Source organism: Ambystoma mexicanum, chromosome 10, assembly GCF_040938575.1.
Source record: "Ambystoma mexicanum isolate Mex_15411 chromosome 10, UKY_AmexF1_1, whole genome shotgun sequence".
Classification (NCBI taxonomy): domain Eukaryota; kingdom Metazoa; phylum Chordata; class Amphibia; order Caudata; family Ambystomatidae; genus Ambystoma; species Ambystoma mexicanum.
This window is the reverse complement of record NC_090932.1, coordinates 304,504,933-304,526,289: the sequence shown is the minus strand read 5'-3', so window position 1 is coordinate 304,526,289 and position 21,357 is coordinate 304,504,933. Positions and strand designations below refer to the sequence as shown.

The window sequence follows — 21,357 nt, the reverse complement described above, 5'->3', positions numbered from 1 at the left end:
TTCACCCCACTGTATTCGCTAGCACTCTGATCTTAAAACAGCATACTTCACTAGCGTAACCCTGCAGTGACATTACTTCACCCCACTGTATTCGCTAGCACTCTGATCTTAAAACAGCATTCTTCACTGGTGTATCCCTGCACTGACATTACTTCACCCCACTGTATTCGCTAGCCCTCTGATCTTAAAACAGCATTCTTCACTGGTGTAACCCTGCACTGACATTACTTCACCCCACTGTATTCGCTAGCCCTCTGATCTTAAAACAGCATTCTTCACTGGTGTAACCCTGCACTGACATTACTTCACCCCACTGTATTCGCTAGCCCTCTGATCTTAAAACAGCATTCTTCACTGGTGTAACCCTGGACAGACATTACTTCACTCCACGGTATTCACTAGCCCTCTGATCTTAAAACAGCATTCTTCACTAGTGTAACCCTGCACTGACATTACTTCACTCACTGTATTCACTAGCCCTCTGATCTTAAAACAGCATTCTTCACTAGTGTAACCCTGGACTGACATTACTTCACCCCACTGTATTCACTAGCCCTCTGATCTTAAAACAGCATTCTTCATTAGTGTAACCCTGGAGTGACATTACTTCACTCCACTGTATTCACTAGCCCTCCGATCTTAAAACAGCATTCTTCACTAGTGTAACCCTGCACTGACATTACTTCACCCCACTGTATTCACTAGCCCTCTGATCTTAAAACAGCATTCTTCACTAGTGTAACCCTGGACTGACATTACTTCACCCGACTGTATTCACTAGCCCTCTGATCTTAAAACAGCATTCTTCACTGGTGTAACGTGGACAGACATTACTTCACCCCACTGTATTCGCTAGCCCTCTGATCTTAAAACAGCATTCTTCACTGGTGTAACCCGGCACTGACATTACTTCACCCCACTGTATTCGCTAGCCCTCTGATCTTAAAACAGTATTCTTCACTAGTGTAACCCTGCACTGACATCACTTCACCCCACTGTATTCACTAGCCCTCTGATCTTAAAACAGCATTCTTCACTAGTGTAACCCTGCACTGACATCACTTCACCCCACTGTATTCATTAGCCCTCTGATCTTAAAACAGCATTCTTCACTAGTGTAACCCTGCACTGACATCACTTCACCCCACTGTATTCACTAGCCCTCTGATCTTAAAACAGCATTCTTCATTAGCGTAACCATGGACTGACATTACTTCACCCCACTGTATTCACTAGCCCTCTGATCTTAAAACAGCATTCTTCATTAGCGTAACCATGGACTGACATTACTTCACCCCACTGTTTTCGCTAGCCCTCTGATCTTAAAACAGCATTCTTCATTAGCGTAACCCTGCACTGACATTACTTCACCCCACTGTATTCGCTAGCCCTCTGATCTTAAAACAGCATTCTTCACTAGCGTAACCCAGCACTGACATTACTTCACCCCACTGTATTCGCTAGCCCTCTGATCTTAAAACAGCATTCTTCACTAGCGTAACCCTGCACTGACATTACTTCACCCCACTGTATTCGCTAGCACTCTGATCTTAAAACAGCATACTTCACTAGCGTAACCCTGCAGTGACATTACTTCACCCCACTGTATTCGCTAGCACTCTGATCTTAAAACAGCATTCTTCACTGGTGTATCCCTGCACTGACATTACTTCACCCCACTGTATTCGCTAGCCCTCTGATCTTAAAACAGCATTCTTCACTGGTGTAACCCTGCACTGACATTACTTCACCCCACTGTATTCGCTAGCCCTCTGATCTTAAAACAGCATTCTTCACTGGTGTAACCCTGCACTGACATTACTTCACCCCACTGTATTCGCTAGCCCTCTGATCTTAAAACAGCATTCTTCACTGGTGTAACCCTGGACAGACATTACTTCACTCCACTGTATTCACTAGCCCTCTGATCTTAAAACAGCATTCTTCACTAGTGTAACCCTGCACTGACATTACTTCACTCACTGTATTCACTAGCCCTCTGATCTTAAAACAGCATTCTTCACTAGTGTAACCCTGGACTGACATTACTTCACCCCACTGTATTCACTAGCCCTCTGATCTTAAAACAGCATTCTTCATTAGTGTAACCCTGGAGTGACATTACTTCACTCCACTGTATTCACTAGCCCTCCGATCTTAAAACAGCATTCTTCACTAGTGTAACCCTGCACTGACATTACTTCACCCCACTGTATTCACTAGCCCTCTGATCTTAAAACAGCATTCTTCACTAGTGTAACCCTGGACTGACATTACTTCACCCGACTGTATTCACTAGCCCTCTGATCTTAAAACAGCATTCTTCACTGGTGTAACGTGGACAGACATTACTTCACCCCACTGTATTCGCTAGCCCTCTGATCTTAAAACAGCATTCTTCACTGGTGTAACCCGGCACTGACATTACTTCACCCCACTGTATTCGCTAGCCCTCTGATCTTAAAACAGTATTCTTCACTAGTGTAACCCTGCACTGACATCACTTCACCCCACTGTATTCACTAGCCCTCTGATCTTAAAACAGCATTCTTCACTAGTGTAACCCTGCACTGACATCACTTCACCCCACTGTATTCATTAGCCCTCTGATCTTAAAACAGCATTCTTCACTAGTGTAACCCTGCACTGACATCACTTTACCCCACTGTATTCACTAGCCCTCTGATCTTAAAACAGTATTCTTCACTAGTTTAACCCTGCACTCACATTACTTCACCCCACTGTATTCACTAGCCCTCCGATCTTAAAACAGCATTCTTCACTAGTGTAACCCTGCACTGACATTACTTCACTCACTGTATTCACTAGCCCTCCGATCATAAAACAGCATTCTTCACTAGTGTAACCCTGGACTGACATTACTTCACCCCACTGTATTTACTAGCCCTCTGATCTTAAAACAGCATTCTTCATTAGTGTAACCCTGGACTGACATTACTTCACTCCACTGTATTCACTAGCCCTCTGATCTTAAAACAGCATTCTTCACTAGTGTAACCCTGACTGACATTACTTCACCCCACTGTATTCACTAGCCCTCTGATCTTAAAACAGCATTCTTCACTAGTGTAACCCTGGACTGACATTACTTCACCCCACTGGATTCACTAGCCCTCTGATCTTAAAACAGCATTCTTCACTAGTGTAACCCTGGACAGACATTATGTCACTCACTGTATTCACTAGCACTCTGATCTTAAAACAGCATTCTTCACTAGTGTAACCCTGGACTGACATTACTTCACCCCACTGTATTCACTAGCCCTCTGATCTTAAAACACCATTCTTCACTAGTGTAACCCTGCACTGACATTACTTCACTCACTGTATTCACTAGCCCTCCGATCTTAAAACAGCATTCTTCACTAGTGTAACCCTGCACTGACATTACTTCACCCCACTGTATTCACTAGCCCTCTGATCTTAAAACACCATTCTTCACTAGTGTAACCCTGCACTGACATTACTTCACCCCACTGTATTCACTAGCCCTCTGATCTTAAAACAGCATTCTTCACTAGTGTAACGTGGACAGACATTACTTCACTCCATTGTATTCACTAGGCCTCTGATTTTAAAACAGCATTCTTCACTAGTGTAACCCTGCACTGACATTACTTCACTCACTGTATTCACTAGCCCTCTGATCTTAAAAGAGCATTCTTCACTAGTGTAACCCTGGACTGACATTACTTCACTCCACTGTATTCACTAGCCCTCTGATCTTAAAACAGCATTCTTCACTAGTGTAACCCTGCACTGACATTACTTCACTCACTGTATTCACTAGCCCTCTGATCTTAAAAGAGCATTCTTCACTAGTGTAACCCTGGACTGACATTACTTCACTCCACTGTATTCACTAGCCCTCTGATCTTAAAACAGCATTCTTCACTAGTGTAACCCTGCACTGACATTACCTCACCCCACTGTATTCACTAGCCCTCTGATCTTAAAACACCATTCTTCACTAGTGTAACCCTGCACTGACATTACTTCACTCACTGTATTCACTAGCCGTCTGATCTTAAAACAGCATTCTTCACTAGTGTAACCCTGCACTGACATTACTTCACCCCACTGTATTGACTAGCCCTCTGATTTTAAAACACCATTCTTCACTAGTGTAACCCTGCACTGACATTACTTCACCCCACTGTATTCACTAGCCCTCTGATCTTAAAACAGCATTCTTCACTAGTGTAACCGTGGACAGACATTACTTCACTCCACTGTATACACTAGCCCTCTGATCTTAAAACAGCATTCTTCACTAGTGTAAACCTGCACTGACATTACTTCACTCACTGTATTCACAAGCCCTCTGATCTTAAAACAGCATTCTTCACTAGTGTAACCCTGCACTGACATTACTTCACCCCACTGTATTCACTGGCCCTCTGATCTTAAAACAGCATTCTTAATTAGCGTAACCCTGCACTGACATTACTTCACCCCACTGTATTCGCTAGCCCTCTGATCTTAAAACAGCATTCTTCACTAGCGTAACCCAGCACTGACATTACTTCACCCCACTGTATTCGCTAGCCCTCTGATCGTAAAACAACATTTTTCACTAGCGTAACCCTGCACTGACATTACTTCACCCCACTGTATTCGCTAGCCCTCTGATCTTAAAACAGCATTCTTCACTAGCGTAACCCTGCACTGACATTACTTCACCCCATTGTATTCGCTAGCCCTCTGATCTTAAAACAGCATTCTTCACTAGCGTGACCCTGCACTGACATTACTTCACCCCACTGTATTCACTAGCCCGCTGATCTTAAAACAGCATTCTTCACTAGCGTGACCCTGCACTGACATTACTTCATCCCACTGTATTCACTAGCCCTCTGATCTTAAAACAGCATTCTTCACTAGCGTAACCCTGCACTGACATTACTTCACCCCACTGTATTCACTAGACCTCTGATCTTAAAACAGCATTCTTCACTAGCGTAACCCTGCACTGACATTACTTCACCCCACTGTATTCATTAGCCCTCTGATCTTAAAACAGCATTCTTCACTAGCGTAACCCTGCACTGCCATTACTTCACCCCACTGTATTCACTAGCCCTCTGATCTTAAAACAGCTTTCTTCACTAGTTTAAGCCTGCACTGACATGACTTCACCCCACTGTATTCACTAGCCCTCTGATCTTAAAACAGCATTCTTCACTAGTGTAGCCCTGCACTGCCATTACTTCACCCCACTGTATTCACTAGCCCTCTGATCTTAAAACAGCATTCTTCACTAGTGTAACCCTGCACTGACATTACTTCACCCCACTGTATTCACTAGCCCTCTGATCGTAAAACAGCTTTCTTCACTAGTGTAACCCTGGACTGACCTTACTTCACCCCACTGTATTCACTAGCCCTCTGATTTTAAAACAGCTTTCTTCACTAGTGTAACCCTGCACTGACATGACTTCACCCCACTGTATTCACTAGCCCTCTGATCTTAAAACAGCAATTCTTCACTAGTGTAACCCTGCACTGACATTACTTCACTCCACTGTATTCACTAGCCCTCTGATCTTAAAACAGCTTTCTTCACTAGTTTAACCCTGCACTGACATGACTTCACCCCACTGTATTCACTAGCCCTCTGATCTTAAAACAGCATTCTTCACTGGTGTCACGTGGACAGACATTATTTCACGCCACTGTTTTCATTAGCCTTCTGATCCTAAAACAGCATTTACTCTTACAGAATCCAGGGCGATCTCAAATCAAAATATTTCAATATTACTGGATCTGCAATCAAGCTAAATGTTCTACATATAAAGATTTTGATGTACTTTTATTTGGATTCAGACGTTACTGCATGATGGCTGAATACCTGATGAAATGTCCTTCACCATATATTCGTAGGCAATACATGCGATTTAGATTCAGTTTGTGGCACACATATGATGTGTTGGCCAGGAGAACACAAATTTCACAAGAGCTTAACTATTGTCGCTTTTGCATGAACCTATTGGAGAAAGAGACTCTACAACATCTCATTGTGGTTTGTCCCATGTTGAATATGACAGCAAATCTACTTTGGAAAATGATTTGCCATAAATCGTCCAGTATAGTCTGATCAAGTTTGGCAGATGATTTTTTCTAGCACCAACTTAGCGATCATAGTGGCAATAGTCCGGTTTCTGGACTTGATTCTTCCACAAGTAAAATAAGTAGATGGATGATATATTACATTAAGAAATACATGTCTGGAGTCCCATTACGAGATGAAACAGCATACATTGGTATTAAATGTATTCTTTTTTGCCTGTATAATATGGCACATTTTATTAAGTTTTAATAACATTTCCTTTTTTATGTGTTTTGTATCGAATTAACATATGTTCAAAGATGTGGCTTGTGATGTAAATATTTGAGAAGTGAAAAATACTTGAGAAGTGAAAAATGCTATTGTAAATAATTGTTACTTTTTTTCTTCTTTTTATCATGATTGATGTTTGAAAGGTTGATTTTATCAGCTAACCAAATAAGTAAATAATTTTAAAAAACAGCATTCTTTATTAGTGTAGCCCTGGAATGACATTACTTCACTCCATTGTATTCACTAGCCCTCTGATCTTAAAACAGCATTCTTCATTAGTGTAACCCTGGACTGACCTTACTTCACTCCATTGTATTCACTAGCCCTCTGATCTTAAAACAGCATTCTTCATTAGTGTAACCCTGGAATGACATTACTTCACTCCATTGTATTCACTAGCCCTCTGATCTTAAAACAGCATTCTTCATTAGTGTAACCCTGGACTGACCTTACTTCACTCCATTGTATTCACTAGCCCTCTGATCTTAAAACAGCATTCTTCATTAGTGTAACCCTGGACTGACCTTACTTCACTCCATTGTATTCACTAGCCCTCTGATCTTAAAACAGCATTCTTCATTAGTGTAACCCTGGAATGACATTACTTCACTCCACTGTATTCACTAGCCCTCTGATCTTAAAACAGCTTTCTTCACTAGTTTAACCCTGCACTGACATGACTTCACCCCACTGTATTCACTAGCCCTCTGATCTTAAAACAGCATTCTTCACTGGTGTCACGTGGACAGACATTATTTCACGCCACTGTTTTCATTAGCCTTCTGATCCTAAAACAGCATTTACTCTTACAGAATCCAGGGCGATCTCAAATCAAAATATTTCAATATTACTGGATCTGCAATCAAGCTAAATGTTCTACATATAAAGATTTTGATGTACTTTTATTTGGATTCAGACGTTACTGCATGATGGCTGAATACCTGATGAAATGTCCTTCACCATATATTCGTAGGCAATACATGCGATTTAGATTCAGTTTGTGGCACACATATGATGTGTTGGCCAGGAGAACACAAATTTCACAAGAGCTTAACTATTGTCGCTTTTGCATGAACCTATTGGAGAAAGAGACTCTACAACATCTCATTGTGGTTTGTCCCATGTTGAATATGACAGCAAATCTACTTTGGAAAATGATTTGCCATAAATCGTCCAGTATAGTCTGATCAAGTTTGGCAGATGATTTTTTCTAGCACCAACTTAGCGATCATAGTGGCAATAGTCCGGTTTCTGGACTTGATTCTTCCACAAGTAAAATAAGTAGATGGATGATATATTACATTAAGAAATACATGTCTGGAGTCCCATTACGAGATGAAACAGCATACATTGGTATTAAATGTATTCTTTTTTGCCTGTATAATATGGCACATTTTATTAAGTTTTAATAACATTTCCTTTTTTATGTGTTTTGTATCGAATTAACATATGTTCAAAGATCTGGCTTGTGATGTAAATATTTGAGAAGTGAAAAATACTTGAGAAGTGAAAAATGCTATTGTAAATAATTGTTACTTTTTTTCTTCTTTTTATCATGATTGATGTTTGAAAGGTTGATTTTATCAGCTAACCAAATAAGTAAATAATTTTAAAAAACAGCATTCTTTATTAGTGTAGCCCTGGAATGACATTACTTCACTCCATTGTATTCACTAGCCCTCTGATCTTAAAACAGCATTCTTCATTAGTGTAACCCTGGACTGACCTTACTTCACTCCATTGTATTCACTAGCCCTCTGATCTTAAAACAGCATTCTTCATTAGTGTAACCCTGGAATGACATTACTTCACTCCATTGTATTCACTAGCCCTCTGATCTTAAAACAGCATTCTTCATTAGTGTAACCCTGGACTGACCTTACTTCACTCCATTGTATTCACTAGCCCTCTGATCTTAAAACAGCATTCTTCATTAGTGTAACCCTGGACTGACCTTACTTCACTCCATTGTATTCACTAGCCCTCTGATCTTAAAACAGTACTCTTCATTACTATAACCATGGACTGACATTAACTCACCCCACTGTATTCACTAGCCCCTGATCATAAAATAGCATTCTTCATTAGTGTAACCCTGGACTGACCTTACTTCACTCCATTGTATTCACTAGCCCTCTGATCTTAAAACAGCATTCTTCATTAGTGTAACCCTGGACTGACATTAACTCGCCCCACTGTATTCACTAGCCCCTGATCATAAAATAGCATTCTTCATTAGTGTAACCCTGGACTGACCTTACTTCACTCCATTGTATTCACTAGTCCTCTGATCTTAAAACAGCATTCTTCATTAGTGTAACCCTGGACTGACCTTACTTCACCCCACTGTTTTCATTAGCCCTCTGATCCTAAAATAGCATTCGTCACTAGTGTAACCCTGGACTGAAATTTCTTCACTCTTCACTCCACTGCATTCACTAGCCCTCTGATCTTAAAACAACATTCTTCACTAGTAAGTACTTCACCCCCACTTATTCACTAGCCCTCTGATGTTAAAACAATATTCTTCATTAGTGTAACCCTGGACTGACATTACTTCACCCCACTGTATTCACTAGACCTCTGATCCTAAAACAGCATTCTTCACTAGTGTAACCCTGGACTGACCCTGGACTGACATTACTTCAACCCAATGTATTCACTAGCCCTCTGACCTTAGAACATCATTCTTCATTAGTGTAACCCTGATCTTAAAACCGCATTCTTCATTAGTATAACCCTGGACTGACATCATGTTAGCTCCAGGAGTACAGACATGTTCTTTGAAGCCTTGTCTCGGGAAGAGGTCACGGGTAGAACTTAAGTTGGCTCTGTACGTTCTTACCTCTTGGCCCTTGCCGTCCTTGCAACCCAGTTGCTCCTGGACTTCCCTTGGCACCTCTCAGTCCAGGGCGCCCAGGAGTTCCTAAAAGTGAAAATAAATGAGTGAGTATCAGATAGTGATGAAGAGATAAGAGTGATTTTATTAAGAACAATAGACGAGAATGAAGGGATCATAAAAGAATCAAACACGTGGTAGAGATAAGCAAGGTGAGATCCAGGGGTGCATTTGAGATACTTGGTGTGGTCTGGATAACAAGATGAAGCTCATAAATGCATTCCTTCAGGAGAGTTGTGGAACAACCACAGCCTGATCAGTCCTGCCATTGTACTTCCCCCATAGGGAATGGGGGTTGCAAAGTGATTTCCAGAGATGTATGAGTAAGCAAGTGTAAACATGGACACCACGACCCATCTGGTCATGCAGGGAAATGACAAACTAGGTGGGTCTGTTTATTCTGTCGCCTTTCAAATTCTATGCTTCTATTTGTATTTACATTTAATTGCCAGTGTAATTAATGTAATATTGTAATGGCCAACGTAATTGGCCTATTTATTAATGTAAGTACATACAACGAGATGTTAACATCAAGGTATGGGAGAATATTGGTTTTATGTATTTTTATACTATGGCTATGTGAAGTTATTTTGAACTAAGACACACATAAATAAATAAATAAATAAATAATACAAGGCATGTACATTTATGGCTGATCAGGCAATGGGCAAATTAGTAAATGAGATGCTAGGTCAGAAATATTAAGCAGATGTAGTAGCGAATCTTGATGGCTCGGACATATATTCATTACAAATGAAAATATGACACAATTAAAATGTTGAGTCCTTGCAAATGCGCCAAGGTGATCCTTTTGCCGTATTTACATCTGCGTACCTGTAATGTGGGAGGATGTGAGATCTTGGGGTCAGAGGGTGATACAATCAGACAGATCAGGTGCTGCTTCCAGGGAAACAAGCTGGCCCTTCAGAGAGGCCTTGCAGCCTGGTGCAGTGGAGGTGGGTTTGATGCCAGGGCATAGGGAGTTCCAGTGGAGGAGAGTGTGCAGCGTGGTGGTGTGAAATGAAAGGCAGTATCGGGAGGATGTGGAGCGGGGACGTGGGGGAAGGTTGAGAGCTCAGAGTGAGCTGGTGGGAGTGACAAGAGTTGGAGCTAGCTATGTGGGGGGGGCATCAATGGATAGATGTGGAGCGGGAATTTGAAGAGCCAGAAATTGCGCACTGACAGCCACCCTGCGTGTAGGTAGGTGGTGTGCAGAGGTTGGTGTGGACTGAGGCGTGCTGAAGTGATCTTCTTTTGGGAATTCCTGCATTGGAGCTGGGGACACCACTTGCGTGTAGGTAGGTGGTGTGCAGAGGTTGGTGTGGACTGAGGCGTGCTGAAGTGATTTTCTTTTGGGAATTCCTGCATTGGAGCTGGGGACACCACTCGCGTGTAGGTAGGTGGTGTGCAGAGGTTGGTGTGGACTGAGGTGTGCTGAAGTGATCTTCTTTTGGGAATTCCTGCATTGGAGCTGGTGACACCACTCGCGTGTAGGTAGGTGGTGTGCAGAGGTTGGTGTGGACTGAGGTGTGCTGAAGTGATTTTCTTTTGGGAATTCCTGCATTGGAGCTGGGGACACCACTCGCGTGTAGGTAGGTGGTGTGCAGAGGTTGGTGTGGACTGAGGCGTGCTGAAGTGATCTTCTTTTGGGAATTCCTGCATTGGAGCTGGTGACACAGGCCTTTTGCTTCTGGGAATCGCTGCAGGCAGGTGTGTTTCATGGCAGTTTCTTGCTGTCGAATCCTGCCAGGCGGAATGAGGTGAGTTCCAGGTGTGTTTACTATCACTCATGCTTGCAGTAGGGCTGGTACATTCAGTGAGGCCCAGAGTGTTTTAGGGGTGATTTCAGTGGGGCTAGGGAAGTGAGCTTCGGGGTGTTTTCTTTCTGTGGATCGCAGAGGTGGGTGCGTTGAAGGGATCATAAAGGTGTTTTCTTATGTGGATGCCGTCACTGGACTGGCGAGTTGTGTCCACGGATGTCTTTTTTAATGATGTGTGCTGTGCAGTAGTGACTTGGGTTTAAGGGTCTATATTTTGCTGATGCGTGCATGGCGGCCGATGTCAGGCGAGTAAGCATGTGTTTTTCATGGCGTTGCCTACAGTGAAACCGGTGGGGTGAGTTACAGTGTTTTTCTTTTTCTCCTGAGTTGCCTGGATTTGGGGTTGTTTGTGAGTTCCAGTGTGCTGTTCTTCTGGGAATGCTTCCAGTTGGGCTGGTGAGAATAGGCCTATCCTATTCCCTCTGGCCATCACTTCTGTTTGGAGCCGAACAGCTAACTCTGAAGGAGTGTCTTCACTCTTCAATGGTGTTTCGCTGGTGGGTTGACCCCCATGGGTATTATGCCCATCCCGTGGGGGGAATGGGAGGGTCAAGGAGGAGTTGTAGTGTTTAGCTGGTGTTTGGCCCCAGTGCTATTTTGCCACTGGGTAAAGTGGGACTGTAGTGTGGAGCTGCTGAGAGTTCCCTGAGTAGTGTTTCCCTCTGGGTACACCTGCAGTGGGGCTGGCATGAAATGTACAACGGATTCCTTTCCTCTTGAGATTCCCGGAAAATACCTACTGAACAGAGGCTTAGTCATGGCCAAACACCTTAAAAACAAGCCCGTGGCACTTCCACGCTTCCTCGTGTGGTTATCTGTTCCCACACTGAAAAGAAATCACATACCTACTTACTGTGTCACACTCATGCCAATCACTGTGACTTTCTGTGCCCTGAACCGAAAAAGATCATGTTTCTACTGTTTATCAGTATCAGTCACACATCAATCAGTTTCAATGTCAGTTCCGCTGGCCCAAAAGTATGTTTGTACTGTGTATCACACTGAGGTCACTCACGAACAGTTTCTGAAAACTCACCTCAGTAACATCACATGTGTATCACACTCAAACCAGTCCCTATGATTTTCTGGTGCATTGGGCCTCATTACGAGAGTTGCGGTAAGGCAACAACGGTGCCAACAGTGCTACCGGTGCCGTTGTTACCTCCCCGCAACATTACGAGTTTGCTTGCGGGTGCCGCTCTGGACGTCAGGTTAGACCAGACGTCCAGAGCAGCACCCGCGAGCAGACCAGGATGGTAGCAGCGGTACCGTTATTAACGGTACCGCTTTTACCATCGTCCCCATTCCCATTGAGCCCTATGGGGGCTCAAATGGGAATGGGGAAGTACCGGGTCCGGGTCCCGCGAATGGGAATTACCGGGCCCGCAAAGGTCAGAATGGCCCGATAATTCCCATTTTTCGGGACCCGGAACCCGAGTTTGGGGGTAGCATGGCTACCTCCAAACTAGTAATGAGGCCCATTGTCTACAAAATAATCCCATGTACAACGTGCGTCACTTTCAAGCCTGTTTCTATGAATGACTGCACATCACCCCCAAAATAGTAATGCATATCCTATCACACTCCAGCCAGCCATTGGGCCTCATTATGAGCATGGTGGTCCGGGAACTACGGTACCGGTAAGCATGCCAGCACCGTAGTTCCTGGACCGCCATACTACGAGCTCTGCTCGCAGGTGCTGTCTCACCCACCAGGTTTTTCCTGGCGGGTGTAACGGCACCCGCGAGCAGAGCACGTCGGATGCACCGGCACAACTCTGAATGTGCCGGTGCATCCGACGTCCCCATCACCATTCAGCCCTATGGGGCAGAATGGGGATCGGGAGGCCCTTGATTCCGGCACCCACAAATGGGCAATTACCGGGTCCGCCGAGCTCGGCATGACCCAGTTCTTGCCCATTCGCGGGTGCTGGAAAAAATGCAACTCTGGCAGCAGCCGTGCCGTTTTTAACGGCACGGCTACCGCCAGAGTTGTAATGAGGCCCATTGTAATGTTCTACTCCTTGACCCCAGTATAGCATCTGCCAAGTGTACCACTCAAGCAAACCCTTTGTGATTTTCAGCATCCTCAAAAATTCTTGTGCGTGTGAGAGACCGTGATACATATTCGTGTGTGTGTGTGTGTGTCTATCTGTATCACACTTACCCAAAGTTGGACTCATTTAAAAAGATCTAGTCAGATTCTGCTCTAATTCTAATTTGATTATATTAATGAAAAGCTCTATTCTAACGGCACCCTATCACTGATGAAAACGTATTTCTAATGACTCCCGTGTCCCTAAAATAGCCAGCAGACCCGTATCATTCTGAATATCGCCCTGACCAGCTTCTACAGGCTGATTCAAAACATCGGAAGCGGGTCTTATACAGCATGAGTGTTGAACATGATCAAAGATTTTTAGCTTGGACATCAGGAAAAGGTTGAGAAGGTGAACCTAGTCAATTCCAAGGTTGTTGCGTTTGGAGATCCCTGTCGAGATGTGGTTTGACAAATGTGCTTTGGTGGTCCTAGGCCACCATCTTGTTGTGTTTCTTACCTTGCAGTCCTTCTTCTCCTTTGGCTCCTGCGCTGCCCTTTGTTCCCTTGCAAGAGTAGCACAGGCAATCCCATGGCACCGATGCCGGATTTGGATTCGTATTTATTAATTCCTGGCACACGGCCGCTTGGTTCCCCGCAGCAACAGGCAACGCAGCTGTTACACCTGACGCAGCATTTCCTGCAGCAACACAAAGGGCCAGGAGAAGTGCAACACCGCCAAGCATCCTGCTACGCATCCTGCAATCGGTCTGTGGAAGTCAAGGAGACGAGGCATAAAGACTACAGCAAGTGCAGATGGACTAATTAAGGAGATTGAGACGCCCCATAAGCTTAGTTTAGTTTAGTTTATTACTTATATAGCGCTCCTAACCCGAAGGCAACTGGGCGCTAGTACTTGATTATAGAGTGGTTACATGGTAGCATACAATCAATGCACATATATACAGCTACAGGTTACAGTAGATTACATTATATAATACAGTACAGTTAATAAGGCATTTATAGTTACAATGTTAGAGGGCCATGCCACAATGGATATATTATTTACAGGTGGTTGAGTTACGCAGGTTCTGACTGATTCTAGCGGAATGTTCCCATCCCTCCTTGGCTAAAAGCAAGAACAGCCAGCAACTGGTGGTCTTACTCTGCTTGCCATACCTCTCAGCTCACAGGATTTTGGCGGGTGTCACATGCCATGTAATCAGTTCACTTACCAACCAAGCCCCTTACACGCCCATGCTCTTCAATGGGCTCTCACCAACCAAAACCTAAATCCGCTATTTCCACCCACCTTGGGGATACACATGGTTGAGGGCTTTGTGTTCACACCACACAGTGCTGTGCAGGCTCTGCCTCCCAGCCCACGTGCATTAGACTAAACAGAGGATGAATATGCAAGTGTGGATTGGATCCAACAGCTGCTTTGATTTAACTGGCATGCCACATAAAGAATCATACATGGGTAGCTATAAACCACGGGACTACATGCCACGGAGGGGATCCGGGATAGGCAAGGAGAGCAAAGTTCAAGTTGTCTACGATGCCCCCTCGGAAGCAGAGATGGAATGCACCCTGATGCTGAAATCTAGAATTGCATGTGGTTTATGTCCCAACCAGCATCTTTTTCAAGCTCCTTTGTTGTCCCCAGGGAACAGCACTGCAAGTGGTGTAGAGGGGAGGCATAATGTGCCCATACAAAACATTAAAATAATACCAGGTTCTGCCCCCCCCCCCTCGCCCCACATGAACTCAAAATGGAGACAGAAATAACCTGCCCAGAAAAAATATGGTATCACCCTGCTGCAATGACCCAGCAGTTGATAGTGAATTCTATAATCATCTGTCAGGATGTCACAGTAAGAGGATACAGCTTCCAGAAAGATAAATGCTGCTAACAACATCCTAACCAAGTCATACACCAACATTATATCGCAACATAAACTTCCTTTCTGAAACACTTGTACTTTCTTAAGAAGCCAATGGGATTGTGTTTTTTTAATGGGATAGTAGAGAGATGCTTACATTTAAGGAGAACAATGAATGAACACATTCATGAATGTAGCACGGATAGAATGGCTCTGCAAACAGAATCATCTCAAGGCGCCTCCTGGTGAGGAGTGGGTTCACAAAAGATTACGAATATCTTTGGTTTTCTTTTGTCTGCGTTGTGCTGGTGTCAGGGAGCACAGTGCACAGCTGTGTAATTGGAACTGTGAAACGTCTGCCTGCCTGTTAGTGGGATGTGCAGCAGGCATTTATAAGATAAGTGCAGCGAGTTAAAAGACACAGGGCCTCATCACCAGTTGGGTGGTATCCGGACTGGGATACTGCCCAACTTTATTTGCGTTAGCGCCCACCTGTCCGGCAGTATTACCGCTGGATCACGGGTTGGGCACTAACCGTTACTCCCCATTCCCCATTGGGGGAATTTTCGGCACAATTACCATACGGTAATACTGCCAGCGGTAATTGCGCCACAAATGGGTGTTTTTCTGTCGTGATTACCCACAGCTCTGAGCTGCGGGTAAACACACTAGACTCGAGATTGGACGGAGTGTTAAATGTGGCGGTAACACCATTACTGCTGCATTTAAGGGCTACCGCCCAATCGTGATCAGGCCCACATGATGGTTTTATTATGACGTTGGTGGTAATTCAGCAGTCAATCCACAGAATTACTGCCAAAATCATTTACTGTTACCGCCACGCTGCCCCATGGTCTTACCACAGGATTACGAGAGGTGGCACGGCAAAGAAAATCCCCATTTTTGGAGACCACAGGACTCACAGGACTCACAGTAATTCTGCCATGATAATTCCACTGATGTTTTGAGGTGAAGTGAAGGATTTGCCTCCAGCTTTTTTCTGGATGTGAATTCTCCACTTAACCTCCAAACTCGTACTTCGGCTCTGTGGTAAACATTCCACTAAGACCAAAAAAGTGTCAGGAACAGAATGACTGCCACTGTTTTACCCCACCGCCTATGCGGTCGCATGGATCGATTTGTGGTTGAGACAAAAGGCCTTGAAGCAACTAAGTAAGCTGACAAGAAGCCAATGTAGGGATTTCAAGGATTCTTTCTGACTAGCAACGAAACAAAATATAAAGCCAAACTGCAATGTAAATTGAAGACTCCTGAACTATTCAAAATAAACCAAGAACCTAGGGCGTTGGAGAGAAACAGGCTTCTGTAACAAAACTCAATAGATACATTTCCTTGCTCAATATAAAAGCAGAGGATACCAACACCCCCACGGCCAGGGCTAAAATAGTGCAAAACCAGAAAGAATCAGCACAGATCGAGACCACTCTGGAGCAGGAGGGGACTGGGAAAAAAAGAGGCCCTGGAAATAATGTTAAATGGCACCCCGTATAACACATTATCAGCAAGTCCAAACCTTTACCTAAGGGAAAATGTGGAAATAAAATACGTTACCACACAAAAGAGGCCCAGGTTGCAGAGGCCTACTGGGAAATCTCCAGAGTTCCCTATAGGCCAGTCCACCCCTGCTCTGGAGAAATCTGAGTATTCTCTGAATAAGAACTTTCCAGAATACTGCAGAAGTAATGCACAAAACACAAATTCCACACCCACCTTGAAGATATTCAACTGCTGAATGAACGATCTTCTGCATGCTCAGCAAAAGTAGCAGGAAAGAGGCACAATGTTTTGTAAGAGTGGAACTATAGAAAGTCTTGGATTGACACAGCCTTGGTTGTATTGCCCTAATCCTCATTATACGTTCTGCGACCTTCGATTTACTAAACCAAACGGTGAAGCTAGAACGCTTAGGCACCAACAATGTGCTGAATGCAAGAGATTTCTCATTGCCAACACACTGTTCCCATGTAGATTGTCCCAGGTATCTGCCCTAACCACTTCCAAGCTAAAACATATACCAGACCATGGAACAATATTAAGATGAGCCTTGACCCGAGGTTCCGCGTGTAGGCACATAGCACACACATGTTCATAAGCACGGTAAGAGCAGGTAGACCCCCATAACAGAACTGAAAACATCTCCCAGATCCAAAATCATATAGCAGTCCACGTCTTCAATGGGGCAAAACAGATATCCCACATGTAGACCACCCAACCATCAAGCGGGCCTTCAACTAGGATACAGAGCCAATCTTGAGCCTCATTCCACACTACTCTTGGAGTCAACCCTCCCCTCTTTTCCCTGAACGAATGCACAAGATCAAGGGGGTTCTACTAGACGTGGTTTAGGAGTGGTAGGCCATGCTTCAGTCACATTCATAAAAAAGTGAACTTGTTCTAGGCAATGTCCAATTCCACATCACAGTGTTACATACACTGAAGGACCAACAAAAGACTTTAAAGAAACTTCCAATCCCACCAAAAGACACACCCAATATGATATGAGGACAGATGTGAACCTCACGCAATCATGCTAAACCAGTGCTTAAAACACTCCTCTGGCAACCTGCCGAATAAAGAGTGGTCTTCAAAATACCCCTCTTCACACAGAGGCTGATGGCAAGGGTGCAGGTTGTACTACTTTGGTTTGGCTGGACCATCTAGGAGCCAATCGAGGCCCTGGCAGAACCGACATTTGGAGAGTGCAGAAGCCAGGTTGCTTACCCCGGTCCTGTTCAGACTCCAGGTGCCCCGTCACTCCCAACTCATATTGGAATCATGGCTGTGAATATTTACACGCTCACCATCTTCCAACACTGCAAGCCAATGAGGTGCCCTGACTCTGACCTAATAACCACAGAGCAAACCACAGAGGTGCCATGAAAGAAACTTCCAGACCAGAGGATGTCTACCATGGCCTAGTCATACCTCGCCGAATCTGTCACACCCAGAAACACATACACATGTTCCAAAATGGCTTGTAAAACAGGTCCTATCTCCTACTGTGACCTCATAAAGATTAGAGAAGTCCCATAATGCAAAAAGGGCCGCCATCTTGGTGGGTTGCAGTATCACCGGGGTACATGGTGACATAAAGGCTAAGGTAGCACACGTTGGAGACCGCCCAAAGCTGTGCCAGATTTGTTCATTGGCAGGCGGCTTGCCATCTACCCACCTCTGTCACGCAGCCTGCCAGCAATTGTTCAAGGCTAACCCCTGGCACACACACGCCAATGACATACGCACGTTTGCTGCTTCTCTCGTCCATTCTCCTTACACATGCACACCCCCACACACAACCCTATGCAGGCTACCCCAACCACTTCTCATCCGTACCTGCGCAATCCCCTCTCGCTGTTTGCTTATGCAGCTCACCAAACTCCTCCGTGTACATAATGGCCACTGCAACAAAGTGTGGCAGCCAATTCATGCCAGTGCAACAGGCTCTCCACGTCCCACCGCACACATACATTTGCCAGCTCCCCCAATTCACACATATTTATTCAGGCTCTCAATCCCACCCGTACATATTCCTGTTGGGCTCTCCTCACAGATGCCCATGCAGGCCGCCCCCCCCACTTGACACGCATGCGTGGGCTGTCTCTCAACCTTCACACACATACTTTGGTCCAGCCTCCATCTCACACACACATCTGTCTGTGCATGAGCCACTGTCCGTGTGCCAGGGCGGAAATCCTCTGTACCGAACACAAGCGCTTACAGGTATGGCTCTGCAACCCTCACCTCACACACATACATCCACATGCAGAAGTCCCCACCGCACACATGCACGTTAATGCAGTCTCCCTTGAACCTACCCCAATTCACACACATGCCTGACCAATTTTAACACTCATGCGCATAGCTGTGAGGAAGGTCATTCTATGCATCCCATCTCAAACACTTATTTTCCTAGATCGCTGTCTCGTGCACGAGCCTGCACGGGCTCTCCAAGACCCCCACACACGTGCCAGTGCAACCCCCCTGTACACATCACTGAATAAGTACTCGCCCAGTCGCCTGTAGGGTCTCCTCCAGCCTTGCACACATCCCTGTACAGGCTCGTCACCTTCCCTGCAAATTCTGTATGTACGTGCAGGGTCTGGTCCTACCTTACACACCTGTCACTCCGTGATGGCTCACCATGCCACATCCAGTGCACACCCTATGAAGAATGGGAAGGGACGTCCTTACCTTGTTTTCCCCGTGAGAAGGCGCGGGAGGCTTTGCTTCGGGTCTGCCGTGGGCTTGTTTTATATGCTCCCCAAGTGAATGCGTCACACCACCCAGTGCCTATTCAGGGTGACCCCATTCCGCTCATAAAGGCTCTCTGGCTTCTCGTCCACGCCCAACCCCCAGTGGAGGCATTGGGTGTGATGGTGTGTTTCATCAGATCTCACTGGCAGGCCTGGCTTCCCTTTGTGTAGTCAAAATTCGCACACAGATCAAAGGAACCCCCAGAAAGGCTGCACCCCCACCTGTAGACCGATTTCCCAGAACAGAGTTCCCCAGGGGCACACATGAAAGTGCCACAGTTATAGAAACAAGAGACATAGAACTATATATTTATATTTAGAACGACAAAGTAGGGCTGCGCCTACTCACAGAAGTTGGCGGCAACCCTCAATTTGACCAAACTTCCAGTCCTCCATAGTTGGAAATATTTATTTTGGCTTTAAGGGCAAATGAAAAGCATTAAAATCACACTAACGCTTTTCACCCACTTCTCGGCTTCATTAGAATGTGCAATATAATAGTATATACTATAAACGGAGTTACATCGTAAATAAATAAAAAAATGAATTGCTAATCACTTTTGACTTGTGCCACGGATTTGGCTGTCATGTTGCACATACTATAAAGGTACTGTGCATGTAGAGATTCACCTTGGGGGTCATTACGACCTGGGCGCAAAGGGATACCGGGCACCGGTGATGACAACGGTGCCGGTAATCCCTTTGCGGCCTATTCCGAGGTCCCTTTGCGGGCGGGGTTATGGACGGGACCCGCAAAGGGATACCGGGGCCAATAACGGTACCCCAATTTGCGTTACCGTTATTGCCGCCTTCCCCCTTCCCATTGAGCCCTATTGGGGCTCAAATGGGAATGGGGAATGGCTCTGGTGAATGGGGAATTACCGGTCCCGCCGATCTCGGACTGGACCGATAATTACTCCCTTCACCAGAGTGGAGTTTGACCGATTTTGGAGGCGGCTTCCTCCAAACTCGGAATGAGAGCCCTTGCGCTGTATTCTGAAGTTCTTTTCCCTAGGGTTTACCCTGAGGTCATAATGCACATACATAGAACCAGAAGCAGGACCCACGCAGATAATACATTTCTCAAGAATGTGATATGCTTGGACTTATCATTGTACTTCCTAAACATACCACCTTAAGAACGCTTTAGTTCAATGATCCATACTGCATTCATTGTTTCATTGTTTCTCTTTATGTGTTACTTGAGTGCTGTATTCACACTTCAGTAAAACGTTTCTTTTTCAATAAGCACCTTTTATGTGACATGGAGTAGTTTATTACAAGGCAACTCATCACCTTTGATATGTTGTAAAAGACACTTGTTAGCGGTACCCATTATACAGATGTTCCATTTGTATTGTTACACAATAGTAATATGATATAATATGATATGATAGTTTATTTATATAGCGCCTATACACAATGGGCCTCATTACGAGTTTGGAGCTAGCCATGGTGCTATTAGCGCCATGGCTGCCTCCAAAATCGGTCCGGGTTCCTTGAATGAAGAATTACCGGGCCATTCCAACCTTGGAGGACCCGGTAATTCCTCATTCAAAATACCCATCCCCATTCCCATTCAAGCCCCCATAGGGTTCAATGGGAATGGGGAGGGAGCTAATAACGGGCCCGGTAAGGGGTTAACGGCACCAGCATCCTTATCGGCGCCGTTAACCCCTTACCGCCGCACTCGGAATGAGGCCCAATGTGTTTCATCAGTAATGTCATCGATTAAGTCATTTGTGATGTCATCTTTGATGCCCTGGGTGTTAGTGTTAGCAGTGCATGTCGTTGGCACGAGTTATGGTTACATGGTGTAGGAAAGACCCTAAACGCTCACACCTGAAAAAATACACTGGAAAAAATACAACCCACTAGGGAAAAAAGGCCCAATATACCTCTTGCAAGGATAAGAAGGTTTATTTCCATGCAAAAATGGAAAGCACCAACAAAGAACTCTGCTGCCGGGGAACGTTCTGGTAAAATATGCATGAGCAGCACACTAAAAAGGAACACAGCATCATCAGCAACATCGTTACAGACAGTGGAAACCCGCGCAGCTGGTTGGTGAGAGCCTATA

At 44.8% G+C, this 21,357-nt stretch overlaps 1 protein-coding gene across 1 annotated transcript in view; it reads right to left on the bottom strand.

Annotated features, from left to right (window-relative positions):
- LOC138491385 (complement C1q and tumor necrosis factor-related protein 9-like) overlaps window positions 1-19,297 on the bottom strand; it is a 55,100-nt gene extending 35,803 nt beyond the window's left edge. The window contains exons 1-3 of the mRNA XM_069617883.1: window positions 19,216-19,297; window positions 13,638-13,887; window positions 9,207-9,287 (exon numbers count right to left, since the gene is read on the bottom strand). Of these exons, the coding sequence (XP_069473984.1) occupies window positions 9,207-9,287; window positions 13,638-13,875 (319 nt within the window). The 5' untranslated portion in view covers window positions 13,876-13,887; window positions 19,216-19,297. The remainder of the gene's footprint in view (window positions 1-9,206; window positions 9,288-13,637; window positions 13,888-19,215) is intronic.
- Between the last annotated feature and the right edge of the window lie 2,060 nt (window positions 19,298-21,357).